General features: G+C 44.9%; 1 protein-coding gene across 2 annotated transcripts in view; it reads right to left on the bottom strand.

Annotated features, from left to right (window-relative positions):
* Positions 1-18,981, bottom strand: part of LOC132815479 (tubulin delta chain-like) — an 84,192-nt gene that overhangs the window by 5,169 nt on the left and 60,042 nt on the right. The window contains exons 8-10 of one of the 2 annotated variants that reach the window (XM_060824441.1): positions 16,678-16,773; positions 15,300-15,375; positions 13,210-13,351 (exon numbers count right to left, since the gene is read on the bottom strand). In XM_060824441.1, coding sequence (XP_060680424.1) covers positions 13,210-13,351; positions 15,300-15,375; positions 16,678-16,773 — 314 coding nt within the window. The remainder of the gene's footprint in view (positions 1-13,209; positions 13,352-15,299; positions 15,376-16,677; positions 16,774-18,981) is intronic. The other variant, XM_060824442.1, reaches the window with a different exon arrangement.

Below are 18,981 nucleotides of genomic sequence, written 5' to 3'. Positions count from 1 at the left end.
CTTCTCCATAGCTATGTAGAATATGAGGCAGCTGTAGTCACTATCACCAAAATGCTCTCCCACCACAAGATCTGATACCTGCCCCGGCTCGTTTCCGAGCACCAAATCTAGAATAGCCTCTCCCCTCATCGGCCTGTCAACGTACTGAGTTAGGAAAAAAAAATTATTCCACAAAAGGGGAAAAGAAAAGCTATCTGACAATTTAGAAAGATTTTATGAACACCAAGAAAGATTCAACTACGAGATGGTTCAGATGAGGTGATGGAGAGTTACAGATTAGCTAGGAAGGATTTAAAGAGAGAGTTAAGAAGACCAAGGAGAGGACACGAGCAGTCTTTAGCAGATAGAATAACGGAGAACCTTAAGCTTTCTATAGGTATGTGAGGAATAAAAGGATGACTAGGGTAGGAATAGGGCCAGTCAAAAGACAGAAGTGGGAAGTTGTATGTGGACACTGTGGAGATTGGAGAGGTGCTAAACAAATATTTCTCATCTTTTTCACTCAGGAAAAGGAGAATATTGAACAAGAGAAGACTGAGGATTGAGGTTAGTAAGGAGGAGGTGTTATCAATTCTGGAAGGTATGAAAGTAGATAAGTCCCCTGGACCGGATGGGATGTATCCGAGGATTCTCTGAGAAGCTAGGGAGGAGATGGTGGAGTCTTTGGCCTTGATCTTTGAGTAGCCATTGTCCACAGGTTTAGTGCCAGAGGACTAAAGGATTGCAAATGTGCCCTTATTCAAGAAGGGCAATAGAAATGATCCAAGTAATTATGGTTCAGTCAGCCTTACGTCTGTTGTAGGAAAAGTTTTGGACAGGATTATAAGAGATAGAATTTATACTCACTTAGCAAGCAACAATTTGATTGGAGATAGTCAACATGGATTTGTCAAGGGCAGATCGTGTCTCACAAACCTCACTGAGTTTTTTGAGAAGGTAACCAAGCATGTGAATGAGGGTAGGGCAGTTGACGTGGTGTATAAGTTTTTTAAGAAGGTAACCAAGCATGTGAATGAGGGTAGGACAGTTGACGTGGTGTACATGGACTTCAGTAAAGCCTTTGACAAGGTTCCACATGGTAGGCTGTTGGAGAAAATGCAGAGGCTTGGGAATAACGGTGATTTAGCAGTTTGGATTAGAAACTAGCTTTCTGTAAGAAGGCAGCAAATGGTAGTTGATGAAAAATATTCAGCCTGGAGTCCAGTTACTAGTGGTGTGCCACAAGGATCTGTTTTGGGACCACTGCTGTTTGTCATTTTTATAAATGACTTGGACCAGGCATAGGTGGATGGATTAGTAAGTTTGCAGATGACACTGAAGTCAGTGGAATAGTGGACAGTTTGGAAGATTGTTGCAGGTTGCAGTGGGCTTGAATAAACAGCAGAATTGGGCTGAGAGGTGGCAAATGCAGTTCAATGTAGATAAATGTGAGGTGATTCACTTTGGGAAGAATAACAGGAAGGCAGAATACTGTGTCAATGAGAAGATTCTTAGTTGTGTGGATGTGCAGAGAGATCATGTACATAGATCCCTGAAAGTTGCCACCCAGGTTGATAGTGCTGCTAAGGCGGCATACGCTGTGTTAGGTTTTATTGGTAGAGAGATTCAGTTCTGGAGCCATGATGTCATGCTGCAACTTTACAAAAAGCTAGTGCGGCCTCACTTGGAATATTGTGTACAGTTCTGGTCGCCCCATTACAGGAAAGGATTAGAAGCATTGGAAAAGGTGCATAGGAGATTTATCAGGATGGTGCCTGGTCTGGAGGGAAGGTCTTATAAGGAAAGGCTGAGAGACTTGGGTCTGTTCTCATTGAAGAGAAGAAGGCTAAAAGGGGATATAATAGAGACAAGATGATCAGAGGATTAGATAGGGTGGACAGTGAGAATCATTTTCCTTGGAAGATGACGTTGGCTTGTAAAAGGGGGCATAGCTGCAAATTGAGGGGTGATATATTAAAGACAGATGTCAGAGGCAGGTTCTTTACTCAGAGAGTGGTAAGGAATGCCCTGCCTGCCAATGTAGTTAACTCAGCCACATCAGGGACATTTAAACAGTCCTTGGATAAGCATATGGATGATGATGGGATAGTGTAGGGGGAGAGGCTTAGATTGGTTCACAGGTCGGCACAACATCAAAGGCCAAAGAGCCTGTCCTGCGCTGTATTGTTCTATATTCTATGTTCTTTTCCTGGCAATATTCTTTATAGTCACTCAACCCCAGTGCAGTATCAGTCCAAACTTAACTCTTTAATTTCTAATTAATTGACTCTTTCTGATTATGATGGCCTAGGTATTTCCATCTAGCCTGGATTTATTTTAGTTCTCCCAACCTGACAACTTCCATAAACTCTCACAGCTTGAAGATTTCCACAAACTACCCTAATGTGAAGATGATTTATCTTTTTCTGAATTGAACCTACTTTGATCTTTATTTTCTCCTGAGATCATAAAACTTAGCTTTATAAACATTCAGCAATTAACATCCCAGGCAATCAGAGTCATAGAGATGTCTAACACGGAAACAGACCCTTCAGTACAACTCGTCCATGCCAACCAGATAGCCCAACCCAATCTAGTCCCATCTGCCAGCACCCGGCCCATATCCCTCCAAACCCTTCCTATTCATATACCCATCCTGATGCCTTTTAAATGTTGCAATTTTACTAGCCTCCACCATTTCCTCTAGCAGCTCATTCCATACACGTACCACCCTCTGAGTGAAAAAGTTATCCCTTAGGTCTCTTTCATATCTTTCCCCTCTCACCCTAAACCTATGCTCTCTAGTTCTGGACTCGTCCACTCCAGGGAAAAGACGTTGTCTATTTATCCTATCCATGCCCCTCATGACTTTATGAACCTTTATAAAGGTCAGCACTCAGCCTCCGACACTCCAGGGAAAACAGCCCTGGGCTATACACCCTCTCCTTTTAGCTCAAATCCTCCAACCCTGGCAACATCCTTGTAAATCTTTTCTGAATCCTTTCAAGTTTCACAACATCTTTCCAATAGGAAGGAGACCAGAATTGCATGCCATATTCCAAAGGGGGCCCAACCGATGACCTGTACAGCCGTAACATGACGTCCCAACTCCTGTACTCAATACTCTGACCAATAAAGGAAAGCATACCAAATGCCTTCATCGCTATCCTATCTATCTGCGACTCCACTTTCAAGGAGCTATGAACCTGCACTCCAAGGTCTTTTTGTTCAGCAACACTCACTAGGACCTTATGTTAAGTGTATAAGTCCTGCTAAGATTTGCTTTCCCAAAATGCAGCACCTCACATTAATCTGAATTAAACTCCATCTGCCTCTTCTCAGCCCATTAGCCCATCTGATCAAGATCCCGTTGTAATCTGAGGTAACCTTCATCACTGTCCACTACACCTCCAATTTTGGTGTCATCTACAAACTTACTAACTGTACCTCTTACGTTCACATCCAAATTATTTATATGAGTAATTAAATGTAGTGGACCCAGTACCGATCCTTGTGACACTCCAGTGGTCACAGGCCTCCAATCTGGAAAACAATCCTCCACCACCACCCTCTGTCTTCTACCTTTGAGCCAGTTCTGTATCCAAATGATTAGAGATCAGATTAGATTCCCAAAAGTGTGGAAACAAGCCCTTCAGCCCAACAAATCCACACCGACCCTCCAAAGAGTAATCCACCCAGACCCATTTCGCTCTGACTAATGCACCTCACACTATGAGCAATTTAGTATGGCCAATTCACCTAACCTGCACACCTTTGGACTGTGGGAGGAAACCGGAGCACCCAGAGAAAACACACGCAGACATGGGGAGAATGTGCAAACTCCACACAGTCGCCCGAATCAAACCTGGGACCCTGTGAGGCAGAAGTGCTAACCACTGAGCCACCGTGCCACCCCCTAAGATTAGTTCTCCCTGTATTTCATGAGATCAAATCTTGCTAACCAGTCTCCTATAGGGAACCTTCTCGAACTCCTCACTGAAGTCCATATAGATCATGTCTGCTGCTCTGCCCTCATCAATCCTCTTTGTTACTTCTTCAAAACTCTCAATCAAGTTTGTGAGATATGATTTCTCATGCACAAAGCCATGTTGACTATCCCTAATCAGTCCTTGCCTTTCCAAATACATGTACATCCTGTCCCTCAGGATTCCCTCCAACAACTGCTCATCACCCACATCTGGCTCACTGGTTTATAGTTCCCAGGTTTGTCCCTAAGACCTTTCTTAAACAGTGGCACCACGTTAGCCAACCAACAGTCTTCCGGCATCTCACCTGTGACTATCGATGATACAATATCTCAGCAAAAGGCCCAGCAATTACTTCCCTAGCTTCCCACAGACCTGCTCAATTCTTGGGAATTTATCTACTTTTACGTGTTTCAAGACATCCAGCATTTCCTCCTCCGTAATATGGGTATTTTTCAAGATGTCATCATCTATTTCCCTACATTCACTATCTTCCATGTCCTTTTCCACAGTAAATACTGATGCAAAACACTTGTTTAGTATCTCCCCCATCCTCCCTATCTTTTATCTTAGCCTGCTTGGCTACTCTCTCTCATTCCTGATGAAGGGCTTATGCTCGAAACGTCGAATTCCCTATTCCTGAGATGCTGCCTAACCTGCTGTGCTTTAACCAGCAACACATTTTCAGCTAGTATCTCCCCCATCTCCTGCAGCTCCACACAAAAGCCGCCTTGCTGATCTTTGAGGGGCCTTATTTTCTCCCTCGTTAGCCTTTTGTCCTTAATGTATTTGTAAAAGCCCTTTGGATTCTCCTTAATTCTATCTGTCAAAGCTATCTCATGTCCCCTTTTTTTGCCCTCCTGATTTCCCTCTTAAGAATACTCCTCCTGCCTTTATACTCTTGCAATGATTCATTTGATCTATCCTGTCTATACCTGACATATGCTTCCTTCTTAACCAAACCCTCAATTTCTTAATCATCCAGCATTCCCTATACCTACCAGTCTTTCCTTTCACCCTAACATACTTTCTCTGGACTCTTGTTATCTCATTTCTGAAGGCTTCCCATTTTCCAGCCATACCTTTACCTGCGAATATCTGCCCCCAATCAGCTTTTGAAAGTTCTCGCCTAATACCATCATAATTGGCCTATCTCCAACTTAGAACTTCAACTTTTAGATCTGGTCTATCCTTTTCCATCACTATGTTAAAACTAACAGAATTATGGTCGCTGGCCCCATAGTGCTCCCCTACTGACACCTCAGTCACCTGCTCTGCCTTATTTCCCAAGAGTAGTTCAAGTTTTGCACCTTCTCTACTAGGTACATCCACATAGAGTCATACAGATGTACAGCATGGAAACAGACCCTTCGGTCCAACCCATCCATGCCGACCAGATATCCCAACCCAATCTAGTCCCACCTGCCAGCACCCGGCCCATATCCCTCCAAACCCTTCCTGTTCGCATACCCATTCAAATGCCTCTTAAATGTTGCAATTGTACCAGCCTCCATCACATCCTCCACATACTGAATCAGAAATTTTTCTTGTACACACTTAACAAATTTCTCTCCATCTAAACCTTTAACACTATGGCAGTCCCAATCTATGTTTGGAAAGTTAACATTCCCTACAAAAATCATCCTATTATTCTTACAGATAGCTGAGATCTCCTTACATGTTTGTTTCTCAATTTCCCTCTGACTATTAGGGGGGCTATAATACAATCCCAATAAGATGGTCATCCCTTTCTTATCTCTCAGTTCCTGGATGTATTTCCGGGAATATCCTCCCACAGTACAGCTGTAATGCTATCCTTTATCAAAAACACCATTGCCCCTCCTCTCTTGCCTCCCTTTCTGTCCTTAATGTAGTATTTGTATCCTGGAACATTAAGTTGCCAGTCCTGCCATTCCTGAGCCATGTTTCTGTAATTGCTATGATATCACAGTCCCATGGTCCTAATCATATCCTGAATTCATCTGCCTTCCCTGTTAGGTCCCTTGCATTGTTGTTTGCTTTGTTTCTGCCTGCCCTGACTGTTTGACTCACTTCTGTTCTCAACTGTACCAGTCTCAGATTGATCTCTTTCTTCACCATCTCCCTGGTCTATCCCCCCACCTTAATAGTTTAAATCCTCCTGAGCAGCTCTAGCAAATTCTCCTGCCAGTATATTAGTCCCCTTCCAATTTAGGTGCAATTCGTCCTTCTTGTACAAGTCACTTCTACCCCAAAAGAGTTTCCAATGATCCAAAAATGTGAATTCATTAATTGAGTCGCAATTATAGAGTTATAGTCATTAGAGATGTACAGCATGGAAACAGACCCTTCAGTACAACTCATCCATGCTGACCAGATATCCTATATAAATCTAGTCCCCCACTTGCTAGCAATTGGCCCATTCCTTCGAAACCCTTCCTAATCATGTATCCATCCAGACACCTTTTAAATGTTGTAATGCTACCAGCCTCCACCACTTCCTCTGGCAGATCATTTCCATCCTCGTACCACCCTCTGCGTGAAAAAGTTGCCCCTTAGGTGCCATTTAAATTTTTCCCTTCTCACCCTAAACAAATGCCCTCTAGTTCTGGATTCCCCCATCCCAGGGAAAGACCTTGTCTATTTCCCATATCCATGCCCCTCATGATTTTATAAACCTCTATAAGGTCACCCCTCAGCCTCCAATGCTCCAGAGAAAACAGCCCCAGCCTGTTCAGCTTTTCCCTGTAGCTCAAATCCTTCAACCCTGGCAACATCCTTGTAAATCTTTTCTGAACCCTTTCAAGTTTCACAACATCCTTCCGATAGGAAGGACTCCAGAATTGCACGCAATATTCCAACAGTGGCCTAACCAATGTCCATACAGCCGCAACATGACCTCCCAACTACTATACTCACTCCTAGGTCCATCTATTCAATAACATGAGCCAGGACCCTCCCATTAATTGGATAAGCCCTGTCCTTGTTTCTTTTACCAAAATGCAATATCTCACATTTAACCAAATTAAATTCCATCTGCCACTCCTCAGCTCTATGAATGGTGGCAGGTTTGTACAGTTCTGTCAAAGGAGCCTTGCTGAGTTACTGCAGTGCATTTTATAGGTGTATAGACTGCTTCCATGTGCATCAGCAAAGAAGGGAATTGTAATCAAGTGGGCTTTTTTTTCTGGACAGTGTCAAGTTTCTCGAGTATTGTTGGGACTGCACCCATTCAGGCAAGTGAAGTGTCCCATCATAATTCTGACTTGTGTCTTGTGTCCAGCCATTAGGGAGACAGTTATTCTGGAGGAAAGGTAATTGTTTAAACTGCTTAAGATTGTTGGATCTCGGACAGCACCCTGATGAACCCAATCATTTCCTGGAACTGAAGTGACTGGTCTCTAACAATCACAACCATTTTTCCTTGTGCCAGTTATGACTTCAAATCACAAGAGCTTTACCCTGACCCTCAGACTCCAGCTTTGCTCAGATTCCTCGAAGTCATACTCAGTTCAATGCCGCCTTAATGTTAAAGACAGTCACTCTCACATCCCTTTCGAAGTCAGTTTCTTTGCCCATGTTTGAACCAAAGCTGTAACGAGGTCAGGATTCAAGTGCCTGTTGTGGAAGTCAAACCGATTATCGGTAAGCAGATTATTCCTTTGCAAGGGCCACATGAGAAAAACCCCTTCCATCACTTTGTTCATGGCCAAGAGTTGACTTATAGGGCAGTAATTGGCCAGCTTGGATGTGTCCTGCTTTGTGTTTACAGGACAAACTGGGTAGTTTTCCTCATTGTTGTGTAGATGCCAGTGCTGTACTGTAACAGCCTGACTAAGGGCACAGCAATTTCTGGAGAACGAGTCATAGAATTATATAGAATCAAAACAGACCTTTTGATCCAACTCGACTGTGCTGATCACATATCCTATACTGACCTAGTCCCATTTACCAGCATTTGATCGATATTCCTCTGAACCCTTCCTATTCAAGTATCCTTCCAGATGCCTTTTAATGTTGTAATCGTACCAATCTCCACCACTTCCTCTGGCAGCTCATTCCACATATGCACCACCCACTGCAAGAAGAATTTGTTCCTCAGGTCCCTTTTAAATCTTCTCCCTCTCACCTTAAACCTATACCCTCTAGCTTTGGATTCCCTGACCCTAGTAAAAGACGTTAGCTATTCACTCTATCCCATGCCCCTGATGATTTTATGAACCTCTATAAAGGTCATCCCTCAGCCTCCAGCACTCCAAGGAAAAAGGCCACAGCCTATTCAGCCTCTCCCTACAGCTCAAACCCTCTAACCCTGACAACATCCTTGTAAATCTTTTCTGAACCCTTTCAAGTTTCACAACATCCTTTCCATAGCAGGGAGGCCGGAATTAAACACATTATTCTGAAAGTGGCCTCACCAATGTTCTGTACAGCCACAACATGACATCCCAATTCTATACTCAATGTACTGACCAATAAAGACAAGTGTGCCAAATACCTTCTTCACCATCCTGTCTATCTGTGACTCCATTTTCAAGGGACTATGCACCTGCACCCCAGGTTAGATTAGATTAGATTACTTACAGTGTGGAAACAGGCCCTTCGGCCCAACAAGTCCACACCGACCCGCCGAAGCACAACCTACCCATACCCCTACATTTACCCCTTACCTAACACTACGGGCAATTTAGCATGGCCAATTCACCTGACCCGCACATCATTGTGACTGTGGGAGGAAACCGGAGCACCCGGAGGAAACCCAAGCAGACACTGGGAGAACGTGCAAACTCCACATAGTCAGTCGCCTGAGTCGGGAATTGAACCTGGGCCTCAGGCGCTGTGAGACAGCAGTGCTAACCACTGTGCACCGTGCCGTCTCTTTGTTCAGCAACATTCCCTGGAGCCCTACCATTAATTGTACTGTACTGTACTGTACTGCCCTGATTTGCCTTACCAAAATGCAACACCTTCAGTACCATTATCAGAAATTTATCAGCGCCTATCACCTTTGCAGTATCATTGTCTTCAGCAGTATCATGGATTGAATTAACTGTTGGACTGCTGGGGCTGTCAGCAGGAAGTTGAGATGGATCACCCAAATGGCACTTCTGGGAGAAGATTATTGCAAAGTCTTCAGTCTTGTCTTTTGCACTGATGCGCTGGGCTCCCTTGTTATTGATGGAGATAGCTGAGGAGCTGAAAATGTGTTGCTGGTTAAAGCGCAGAAGGTCAGGCAGCATCCAAGGAACAGGAAATTCGACGTTTCGGGCATAAGCCCTCCATCAGGAATGAGGAAGGTGTGTCCAGCAGGCTAAGATAAAAGGTAGGGAGGAGGGACGATGGAGATGTGATAGGTGGAAGGAGGTCTAGGTGAGGGTGATAGGCCGGAGTGGGGTGGGGGCGGAGAGGTCAGGAAGAAGATTGCAGGTTAGGAGGGCGGTGCTGAGTTCAAGGGAATCGACTGAGACAAGGTGGGGGGAGGGGAAATGAGGAAACTGGAGAAATCTGAGTTCATCCCTTGTGGTTGGAGGGTTCCCAGGCGGAAGATGAGGCGCTCTTCCTCCAACCGTCATGTTGTTATGTTCTGGCGATGGAGGAGTCCAAGGACTTGCATGTCCTTGGTGGAGTGGGAGGGGGAGTTAAAGTGTTGAGCCACGGAGCGGTTGGGTTGGTTGGTCCGGGCGTCCCAGAGGTGTTCCCTGAAGCATTCCGCAAGTAGGCGGCCCGTCTCCCCGTAGGCCACATCGGGTGCAGCGGATGCAATAGATGATGTGTGTGGAGGTGCAGGTGAATTTGTGGCGGATGTGGAAGGATCCCTTGGGGCCTTGGAGAGAGGTAAGGGAGGAGGTGTGGGCGCAAGTTTTGCATTTCCTGCGGTTGCAGGGGAAGGTGCCGGGAGTGGAGGTTGGGTTGGTGGGGGGTGTGGACCTGACGAGGGAGTCACAGAGGGAGTGGTCTTTGCGGAACACTGATAGGGAGGGGAGGGAAATATATCCCTGGTGGTGGGGTCCGTTTGGAGGTGGCGGAAATGACGGCGGATGATACGCTGTATACGGAGGTTGGTGGGGTGGTAGGTGAGAACCAGTGGGGTTCTGTCTTGGTGACTGTTGGAGGGGTGGGGCTCAAGGGCGGAGGAGCGGGAGGTGGAGGAGATGCGGTGGAGGGCATCATCGATCACGTCCGGGGGGAATCTGCGGTCTTTGAAAAAGGAGGCCATCTGGGCTGTACAGTATTGGAACTGGTCCTCCTGGGAGCAGATGCGGCAGAGACGAAGGAATTGGGAATATGGGATGGCATTTTTACAGGGGGCAGGGTGGGAGGAGGTGTAGTCTAGGTAGCTGTGGGAGTCAGTCGGTTTATAGTAGATGTCTGTGTTGATTCGGTCGCCCGAGATAGAAATGGAAAGATCTAGGAAGGGGAGGGAGGAGTCTGAGACGGTCCAGGTGAATTTGAGGTCCGGATGGAAGGTGTTGGTAAAGTTGATGAACTGTTCAACCTCCTCGTGGGAGCACGAGGCAGCGCCGATACAGTCATCGATGTAGCGGAGGAAAAGGTGGGGGGTGGTGCCAGTGTAGTTGCGGAAGATGGACTGTTCCACATATCCTACGAAGAGGCAGGCATAGCTGGGGCCCATGCGGGTGCCCATGGCAACTCCTTTAGTTTGGAGGAAGTGGGAGGATTGGAAAGAGAAGTTGTTCAGGGTAAGGACCAGTTCAGTCAGTCGAAGGAGGGTGTCGGTGGAAGGGTACTGGTTGGTACGGCGGGAAAGGAAGAAGAGGAGGGCTTTGAGTCCTTGCTTCAGGGAACACCTCTGGGACGCTCGGACCAACCAACCCAACCACCCTGTGGCTCAACACTTTAACTCCCCCTCCCACTCCACCAAGGACATGCAGGTCCTTGGACTCCTCCATCGCCAGAACATAACAACACGACGGTTGGAGGAAGAGCGCCTCATCTTCTGCCTGGGAACCCTCCAACCACAAGGAATGAACTCAGATTTCTCCAGTTTCATTTCCCCTCCCCCCACCTTGTCTCAGTCGATTCCCTCGAACTCAGCACCGCCCTCCTAACCTGCAATCTTCTTCCTGACCTCTCCGCCCCCACCCCACTCCGGCCTATCACCCTCACCTAGACCTCCTTCCACCTATCACATCTCCATCGCCCCTCCCCCAAGTCCCTCCTCCCTACCCTTTATCTTAGCCTGCTGGACATACATTCCTCATTCCTGATGAAGGGCTTATGCCCGAAACGTCGAATTTCCTGTTCCTTGGATGCTGCCTGACCTGCTGCGCTTTAACCAGCAACACATTTTCAGCTCTGATCTCCAGCATCTGCAGACCTCACCTTTTACTCGGAGATAGCTGAGGAGCCTCAATGTCCAGTTGGTTGCTTTTATCCACCTTTATTCATGACTGGACAGGGCAGAGCTTAGATCCGATTCATTGATTGTGGGATTGTTTAGGCCTGTCACATGCTGCTTTATTGGCGGTCATGCAAATACTCCTGTGTTGTAGATTAAACAGATTGACACCTCAGTTTTAGGTATCTCTGTTGTTGTTCCTGGCATGTGCTCCTGAAATCCGCATTGAACAAAGATTGATTTCCCAGCTTCCTGGTAATGGCAGAGCCTGGAATAACCCAGGCCATGAGGTTACGCAGTGTAGTTGAAAATAATTCTGCTGCTGATGATAGCCTACTCTGCCTCAGTTTTAAGTTCCTAGATCTGTTCAACATCTGTCCTGTTTAGCATAGCAGTACTGTCACGATAGAGGATATCCTCAATACGAAGATGGGTTTCATCTCATAATGGTGAGGATGAGGTCAGGTAGATTTTTCCTTCTTGTTGGTTCCCTCATCACCTGCTGCACAGGTAGTCTAGCAGCTTTGTCCCTTTAGGACTCAGCTGGCTCAGTCAGTAGTAATGGTGGCATTCTTGGTGATGGACATTGAGATCCTCACATTCAAACTACATTCTGTGCCCTTGCCGCCCTCAATGCTTTCTCCAATTGGGTTTCAACATAAGGATTACTACCTTGGAAATATATTTTCATTCCTTCATCATCGCTGGGTCAAAATATTGCAGATCTCTGCCTAACACATGTAACAACATGAGATGAGAATGTTAATCAACACCACCTTCTCAAAGATACTTAAAGATAGGAAAGGAATGCTGTCCTTGCCATTAGTGACCACATTCTATGAAAACAGCAAAGGTCTTGTATTTATATTGCGTCCTCCTCAAAATAAAAGCCCCCCCAGCCACAAAGCACCCCCTGAAGTACTACCATTGGAATGCAGCTACATTCTTGTGATGTGGGAAATGGGACAGAGTGTGTGCACACAGCAAACTCTCAGACAGTGATGTGTTAGAAAGGACAGTATCAGTTTGGGTGTTGGTACTGCAAGGTTCATAGCCAGTGAGATCACACATACAACAGCTAATGAGAGGAGGAGATCTGGCAAAGAAAATGAAGTCTTCAGAACAAGTCTTGTGTTCCAAAACCTGCTATACAACTATTTTTGACATAATCACTGATATAGTAACATAGAAATAAACAATACAAAGCAATTCAGCTCACGACATTAGAAATCAAGGTGAAAATCATCACTTCATTGGAAATGAGGTCATTATTATACAAACTAATGTGACTCTTCTGGTCTGCTTCCCTTTCTGTTTCCCATTTACTGCACTTTATTAAAAGGGTTTCCTTAAAATTGTCAGGATTGAAATTTGGAGATGGACTTTTGCAGAGTTTGTTGATCCGGACACACACTGATTCCCATTTACTTTGAGTGTTGCGGTCTTTGAACATCTGCACACCTGTCTGGATTGTTAGTTACTATTCTCATTGTCATGCACAGAGCAGCAGATTGTGGTTCTTGGCCCAGATGGTATATCATACTGGAGAGAAACTGGTCTATGGTAGTATTCTCTGAAACTTGCTTCCAAATTCAGGCTCATATTTCCTGGTAAGCTGAAGCAACAAATGAAAAATACATTGGCCTGAATTTCCTAGAAAGTGAAATTGCAATGGAAGCATTTTTCACTTGAGTGTCAGTTAGCTCAGTTGGTTGGATGACTGGTTTGTGGTGCAGCATAACATTAACAGTGTGGGTACAATTCCTGTACTGGCTGAGGTTGCCATGAAGGACTCTCCTTCTCAACCTCTCCCCTTGCCTGAGGCACGGTGACCCTCAGGTTAAACTATCAATGAGAGAGCAGCCCTATGATCTGGTCGGACTATGGTGATTTTACCTTACTGACCTGTCCAAGAGTCCAAGGGATGAGAGTTCCATGAAACACATCCATATCCTTGTTTCATTTTCATCATGATGGGCTGTAGTGAGCAATTAAATGTCTCAGCTCTGTTTCCACGTGCCACAGCTAGAACTGCTGTGCTCTGATACTGATTGAAGGAATTAAGAACGTGTTAACAATAATTTTGCAAAAACAGCCATTCTTTCATGAATTCCCTGTTTTCTTCTCTTCAAATGGATCTCCTGCAGGGTGCTCCACCCTGTCTCTCCAACCACTTCAAGGTACAGAAATGGCCCAAAGCATCCACATAGTCACTCGGGAATTATTTGCTCGCATTAGTCAACCCCGTTAGAGAGTGTTTTCTTTTAAATTTCCTTTCTGCATGTGGGTAACATCAGCAATTTTATTCCACCTGTCTGGGTTGGCCTGGTGATGGGTCTCATCAGCAATTCTAATAACTTGCTTAACCATGCCTGGAGACACTAAGGGTCGAGTAAAGGAAGGAATAGGTCACCTTCATTGCAAGATATTACAACTGGTCAGTATTCTCTTAAGGTTAACATACAGTCTCAGCTGGCAGTTAGGAAGGCAAATGCAATGTTAGCATTCACTTTAAGAGGTCCAGAATACAAACGCAGGGATGAACTACTGAGGCTGCATAAGGCTCTGGTCAGATCGCATTTGGAATACTGTGAAGCAGTTTTGGGGTCCGTATCTAAGGAAAGATATGTTGGCATATGAGATTGAAACTTACAGAGTACTCAGAGGCCTCGATAGAGTGGAGGTGGAGACAATGTTTCCACAAGCAGGAAAGACTAGGACCCAAGGGCACAGCCTCAGTGTGAAGGGTGGATCCTTTAGAACTGAGATGAGGCAGAATTTCTTCAGGCCGAGGGTGGTGAATCTCTGGAACTCATTGCTGCAGAAGGCTGTGGAGGCCAATTCATTGACTATATTTAAGACAGAGAGAGATAGGTTCTTGATTAGTGAGGGGATCAAGAGTTATAGGAAGAAGACAGGAGAATGGGGTTGAGAAACTTATCAACCATGATTGAGTAGTGAGGCAGACTCGATGGGCCAAATGGCCTAATTCTGCTCCTATATCTTATGGTCTGCTTTGACAACCACCGTTGACAACCTGTGGGCATCTCAGAGCACTTTATAGTTGATGAAGGACTACATTTTAAAGCATTGTCACTGTTCAGGCGGTACAGTGGTTAGCGCTGCTGCCTCACAGCGCCAGAGACACTGGTTCAATTCCCGCCTTGGGCAACTGTCTGTGTGGAGTTTGCACATTCTCCCTGTGTCTGCATGTGTTTCCTCTGGGTGCTCCGGTTTCCTCCCACAGTCCAAAAAATGTACAGGTTAGGTGATTTGGATATGCTAAATTGCCCATAGTGTTAGGTGTAGGGAATGGGTCTGGGTGGGTTGCTCCTCTTCGGAGGGTCGGTGTGGACTTGTTGGGCCAAGGGGCCTATTTCCACAAGGTAAGTAATCTGAAAAAAAGGTAAAATTGATGTTGCTTCAAAGACAAACATAGACCTGGGAACTGTTATTTCACCTGAGGAGACTCGTAAGATCTTGTCTCACCCAAAATGATGAACTATCACCAATAGTGTAATACTTCCTCAGTACTGCTGAGTCAGTCTAGATTCTGTGTTGAATCATTGGAACGTGCTTTGAACTTACCACCTCCAAGTTGAGAATGCTCCCTCTGAGACATGGCTGATGCACCCACACCTTATTGCATATTGCCATCTTCACTGACACAATTTTCTAAACTCTTCAACTTCACACCATCACACAATAGGAATGAAGGATTGGAAGGAGGTCATTGATTACTCCCTTCTCAAGGTGAATTTATATTGACAACAAATCTGGCCACATCCTGAGAACATTTTTAAGCTCACTGGCTCTAGAAATGACAGTTGGAAATTAGGAACAGGGACTCTCCTAATTGATCCCAAAAATGCAACAAAATGTGATAACACAATGCTTCTGTCAGTCTCACTGCTCCATGAAGTTGTGTAGTAATTCCTGAAAGATGAGAGTAAATTTCTTCACCTCAATGATCTTGCTTATCTGCAAAAGGATACAACATCCCCAGTGGGTGAATGACGTGGAAGAGTACGCACAATGGAGGACAGCATACTATCCCAGGATGCAGTTCCCCTAAGGACAACAAAGAGAGTGACAATAATTGGACCAGCAGTATGTGGTTAATCTAGACTGTCATTGAGCCAATTCTAAGGGGATTAAATATTTGAAAGGAGGAGGAGGAAAGACTATTTAGCTAATTGATCCCTGTTCAATATCAAAACTACCCCATTTTATCAAATTTACTTTGGGGAAACGGGACCTCAATTTAATGTCTCATTTAAAAAGTAACAGCTTTGTTGGGACAACACTTTCTCCACATCGATAATCAATTTAGTTGTGGCTTGAACTATAACCTATTACCTCAGGAACGAGTGCTGCCATTGAGGTAAAGTTGATACATTGGGGCCTGTTTGACCTGAAGACTCTTACACTCAGTTTTCATGCTATTCTGACAGCTGGCTAATGAGATTATAAATCAGAACATGAGCATTTAACAGCCTTGCTATTTAGGATATGAACTGCTTACTGAGTGTTATTCCACACTCCCAGTTGTGCAGGTCAGCTATGCAAAGTTACAAAGTTGTATCTTTATCAAGAAAACACCCGCTACTCAATGGAGTGACCATGGACACCATGGTAATATTTGCACTTCTGAAACAGAAAACTGGTTTGGGGATGACGCCAGAAAACACACAAGTGGAGAACTGGCTTCAAGTAACGGCTTCTTGTGCAGAAGCTACAACTGTGTTCAACTGATTCAGGTATTACCTTCCCCTATCAGATCATAAAGGGCGGCTGGGGTTCTTCAATGTTGCTTACACCTCGGCAAAGCAATGGTACTCAACACCATCCCAGCTATGATGCCTAAGAAATGATTCAAGAATTTCATGCGGGTTACCTAAGGAAGCTTTATAAGACTATGAAAGGTAAGTTGTTTCAGCCTGCTCCACCATTCAATTGGATCATGGCTGATCTGACCATTCTTACGTCCACTTTCCTGCCCTTTCCTCATAATGTTTATTTCCTCCACTCTGCATATAATCCAATCTGTACATGCCTGAGAGTATTTGCCGAGACAGTGTCGAGGGAACTTTATTCCATGTCTAACCCATGCTAGGCATGCCATCAGAGTGCTGTATCCAGCTGATGAACTCAAAACTCTCATCAGTTCCGAGTCTGACACACTGATTCTAAACATTCTACAGCTAATTCAAATTTTCACTGAGGTGTCCTTAACCCATCAATTAGCCATATTGATGATTGGAAGGAGAAAGTGAGGACTGCAGATGCTGGAGACCAGAGCTGAAAAATGGGTTGCTGGAAAAGCGCAGCAGGTCAGGCAGCATCCCGATGAGAACCAGGTCAGCCTCCTACCTCCGGTTCACCTGGCTTGTATATAGGAACTTGGTAGTTGGCACGGGACAGACAGTTCTCAACAGCTCCCAAGGCTCCAGACCAATGCTGACAGCACTTCAAATAAAAAAAACACACAAACTAGTTAGACAATGAAACAAATCAACCCATGATGCTTGTGACACTTCTGCAAAAGAAAGCCTGAAATCATGGTTGAACATTAAGCATTGCAGAGCTAGGTTCAAAAAGGTCCATGTGCAGAATTACCACTGGGATGACTAGGTGGGTTCAGGTCAGAGACCTTTAGGCCCAATATAGGTTTCATTGTGTCTGGATTAAAGCTACTGAGTCCAACTCCTACTCCAACTCCAACTCTCCTGCTGAGGTGAGAAATTAAGAAATCAACATTTAGCCTCTTGCAGATGGTTATCCAGTGACCCTGATATTCAACTGGTATCATGGGAGACTGTCTTCAAATGGGTTGAAAGGTCATTTTCAGCAGAAGCCTTTTAACAAGCCCTACTGAGAAACTGTGTGTAAAGAGAATAAAGGACTTGAACAGTCTGGTAGTTAGTCAAAATTCATTGTTTGCCCTTCAGTATGAACTGGTCATTTGGGAGGGATACCAGAGAGCTTCCAGAGTAACCAAACAAAACCCAGTAAGAGTCTTCACTTATATTAGCAGAGCAACAGAAAAATAGCAAAATGCATGGTGGCTCAGTGGTCAGCATTGCTGCCTCACAGCGCCAGGGACCTGGGTTCAATTCCAGCCTTGGGTGACTGTCTGTGTCAAATTTGCACATTCGCCATGTGTTTCCTCCCACGATCCAAAGATATGCAGGTTAGGTGAATTGGCCATGCTAAATTACCCATCGTGTTCAGGGATGTGTTGGTTAGATGCATTAGTTAGGGGAATAGGTTTGGGTTGTTTACTCTTCGGAGGGTCAGTGTGGACTTATTGGGCTGAAGGGCCTGTTCCTACACTGCCTGGATTCTATGATCTATTCTATATTTAATAAAAGGCGAAGGAGTACACTGTGTGGCCCTTTGAGCCAATTCTGTCATTCAACATGATAATGGCTGATCATCCAACTCATAATCCTGTTCCCACTTTCTCCGCTTGGACTTAGATCCCTTTTGCCCTGAGGACTATATCGAGATTTAACTCCTGCTTGGAAACACTTTGACCTCAACGGCTTTCTGTCGCATAGAATTCCACAGGCTCATCACTCTCTGGGTAAGGAAATTTCTTCTTATCTCTGTCTTAAATGGCCACACCATATCCTTAGGTTGTGACCCTTGGTCTGGAATCCCTGGTATTGGAAACATTCTTTCTGCCTTTGTCCTGTAAGATTCTGTTTGAATTTACCAGTTTTTTTAAAAACATTTTTATCAAAATTTATTCCCACCTCATTTAACTAGGCTCCAGTGAACATAGTCCAAACCAAGGCAGAGATGGGTACTGCAGATGCTGGAGATTAGAGTATTGCTGGAAAAGTACAGCAGGTCAGGCAGCATCCGAGGAGCAGGAAGATCAAGGACCCTGATGAAGGGCTTTTGCCCGAAACGTCGATTTTCTTGCTCCTCGGATGCTGCCTGACCTGCTGTGTTTTTCCAGCACCACGCTAATCACAGTCCAAACCATCCAGTCTCTCTTCATATCTCAGTCCTGTTGCCCCAGGAATCAGTTTGATAAACTTTCATTTCATTTCCTTCACAGCCAAACATCCTTCCTCAGATAAGGGACCGGAAACCCACTCTCCAGGTGTGCTCTCACCAAGCCTCAGTACAATTGCAGTAAGACATTCCTGGCCCTGTACTTGAATCCTCTCACTAATAAGGCCAGCATACCACTTGCCATATTCACCTCCTGCTGCACCTGCATGCTTACCTTCAGTGACTGGTGGACAAGACACGCAGGTCTTGTTGCACCTTCCCCTTTCTCAATCTATCACCATTCAGTTAATAATCTGTATTCCTGTTTTTGCTAACTCACACTTATCTACGTTATACTTCATGCATTTGCCCACTCACTCAATTTGTCCAAATCACACTGAAGTATATTTGCATCTTCCTCACAGTTCAACCTCCACTCAGCCTTGCATCATCTGAAAACTTGGAAATATTACATTTAGTTCCTTCACCTAAATTATTAACAAATACTGTGAATAGCTGAGGTCCAAGCACTGAACCATGCAGGACTCCTCTTGTCACTGGCTGCCACTCAGAGAAAAACTTGCTTATACCTACACATCATTTCCTTTGGGCAACCAGCTCTCTATTCAGCTCAGAACTCTACCCAATCCTATGTGCCTTAATTTTACA

The sequence above is a fragment of the Hemiscyllium ocellatum genome, chromosome 4 (assembly GCF_020745735.1).
Source record: "Hemiscyllium ocellatum isolate sHemOce1 chromosome 4, sHemOce1.pat.X.cur, whole genome shotgun sequence".
Taxonomy (NCBI): Eukaryota; Metazoa; Chordata; class Chondrichthyes; order Orectolobiformes; family Hemiscylliidae; genus Hemiscyllium; species Hemiscyllium ocellatum.
Note: the sequence above shows the minus strand (reverse complement) of the source record. Positions and strands in the feature narration are given on the sequence as shown.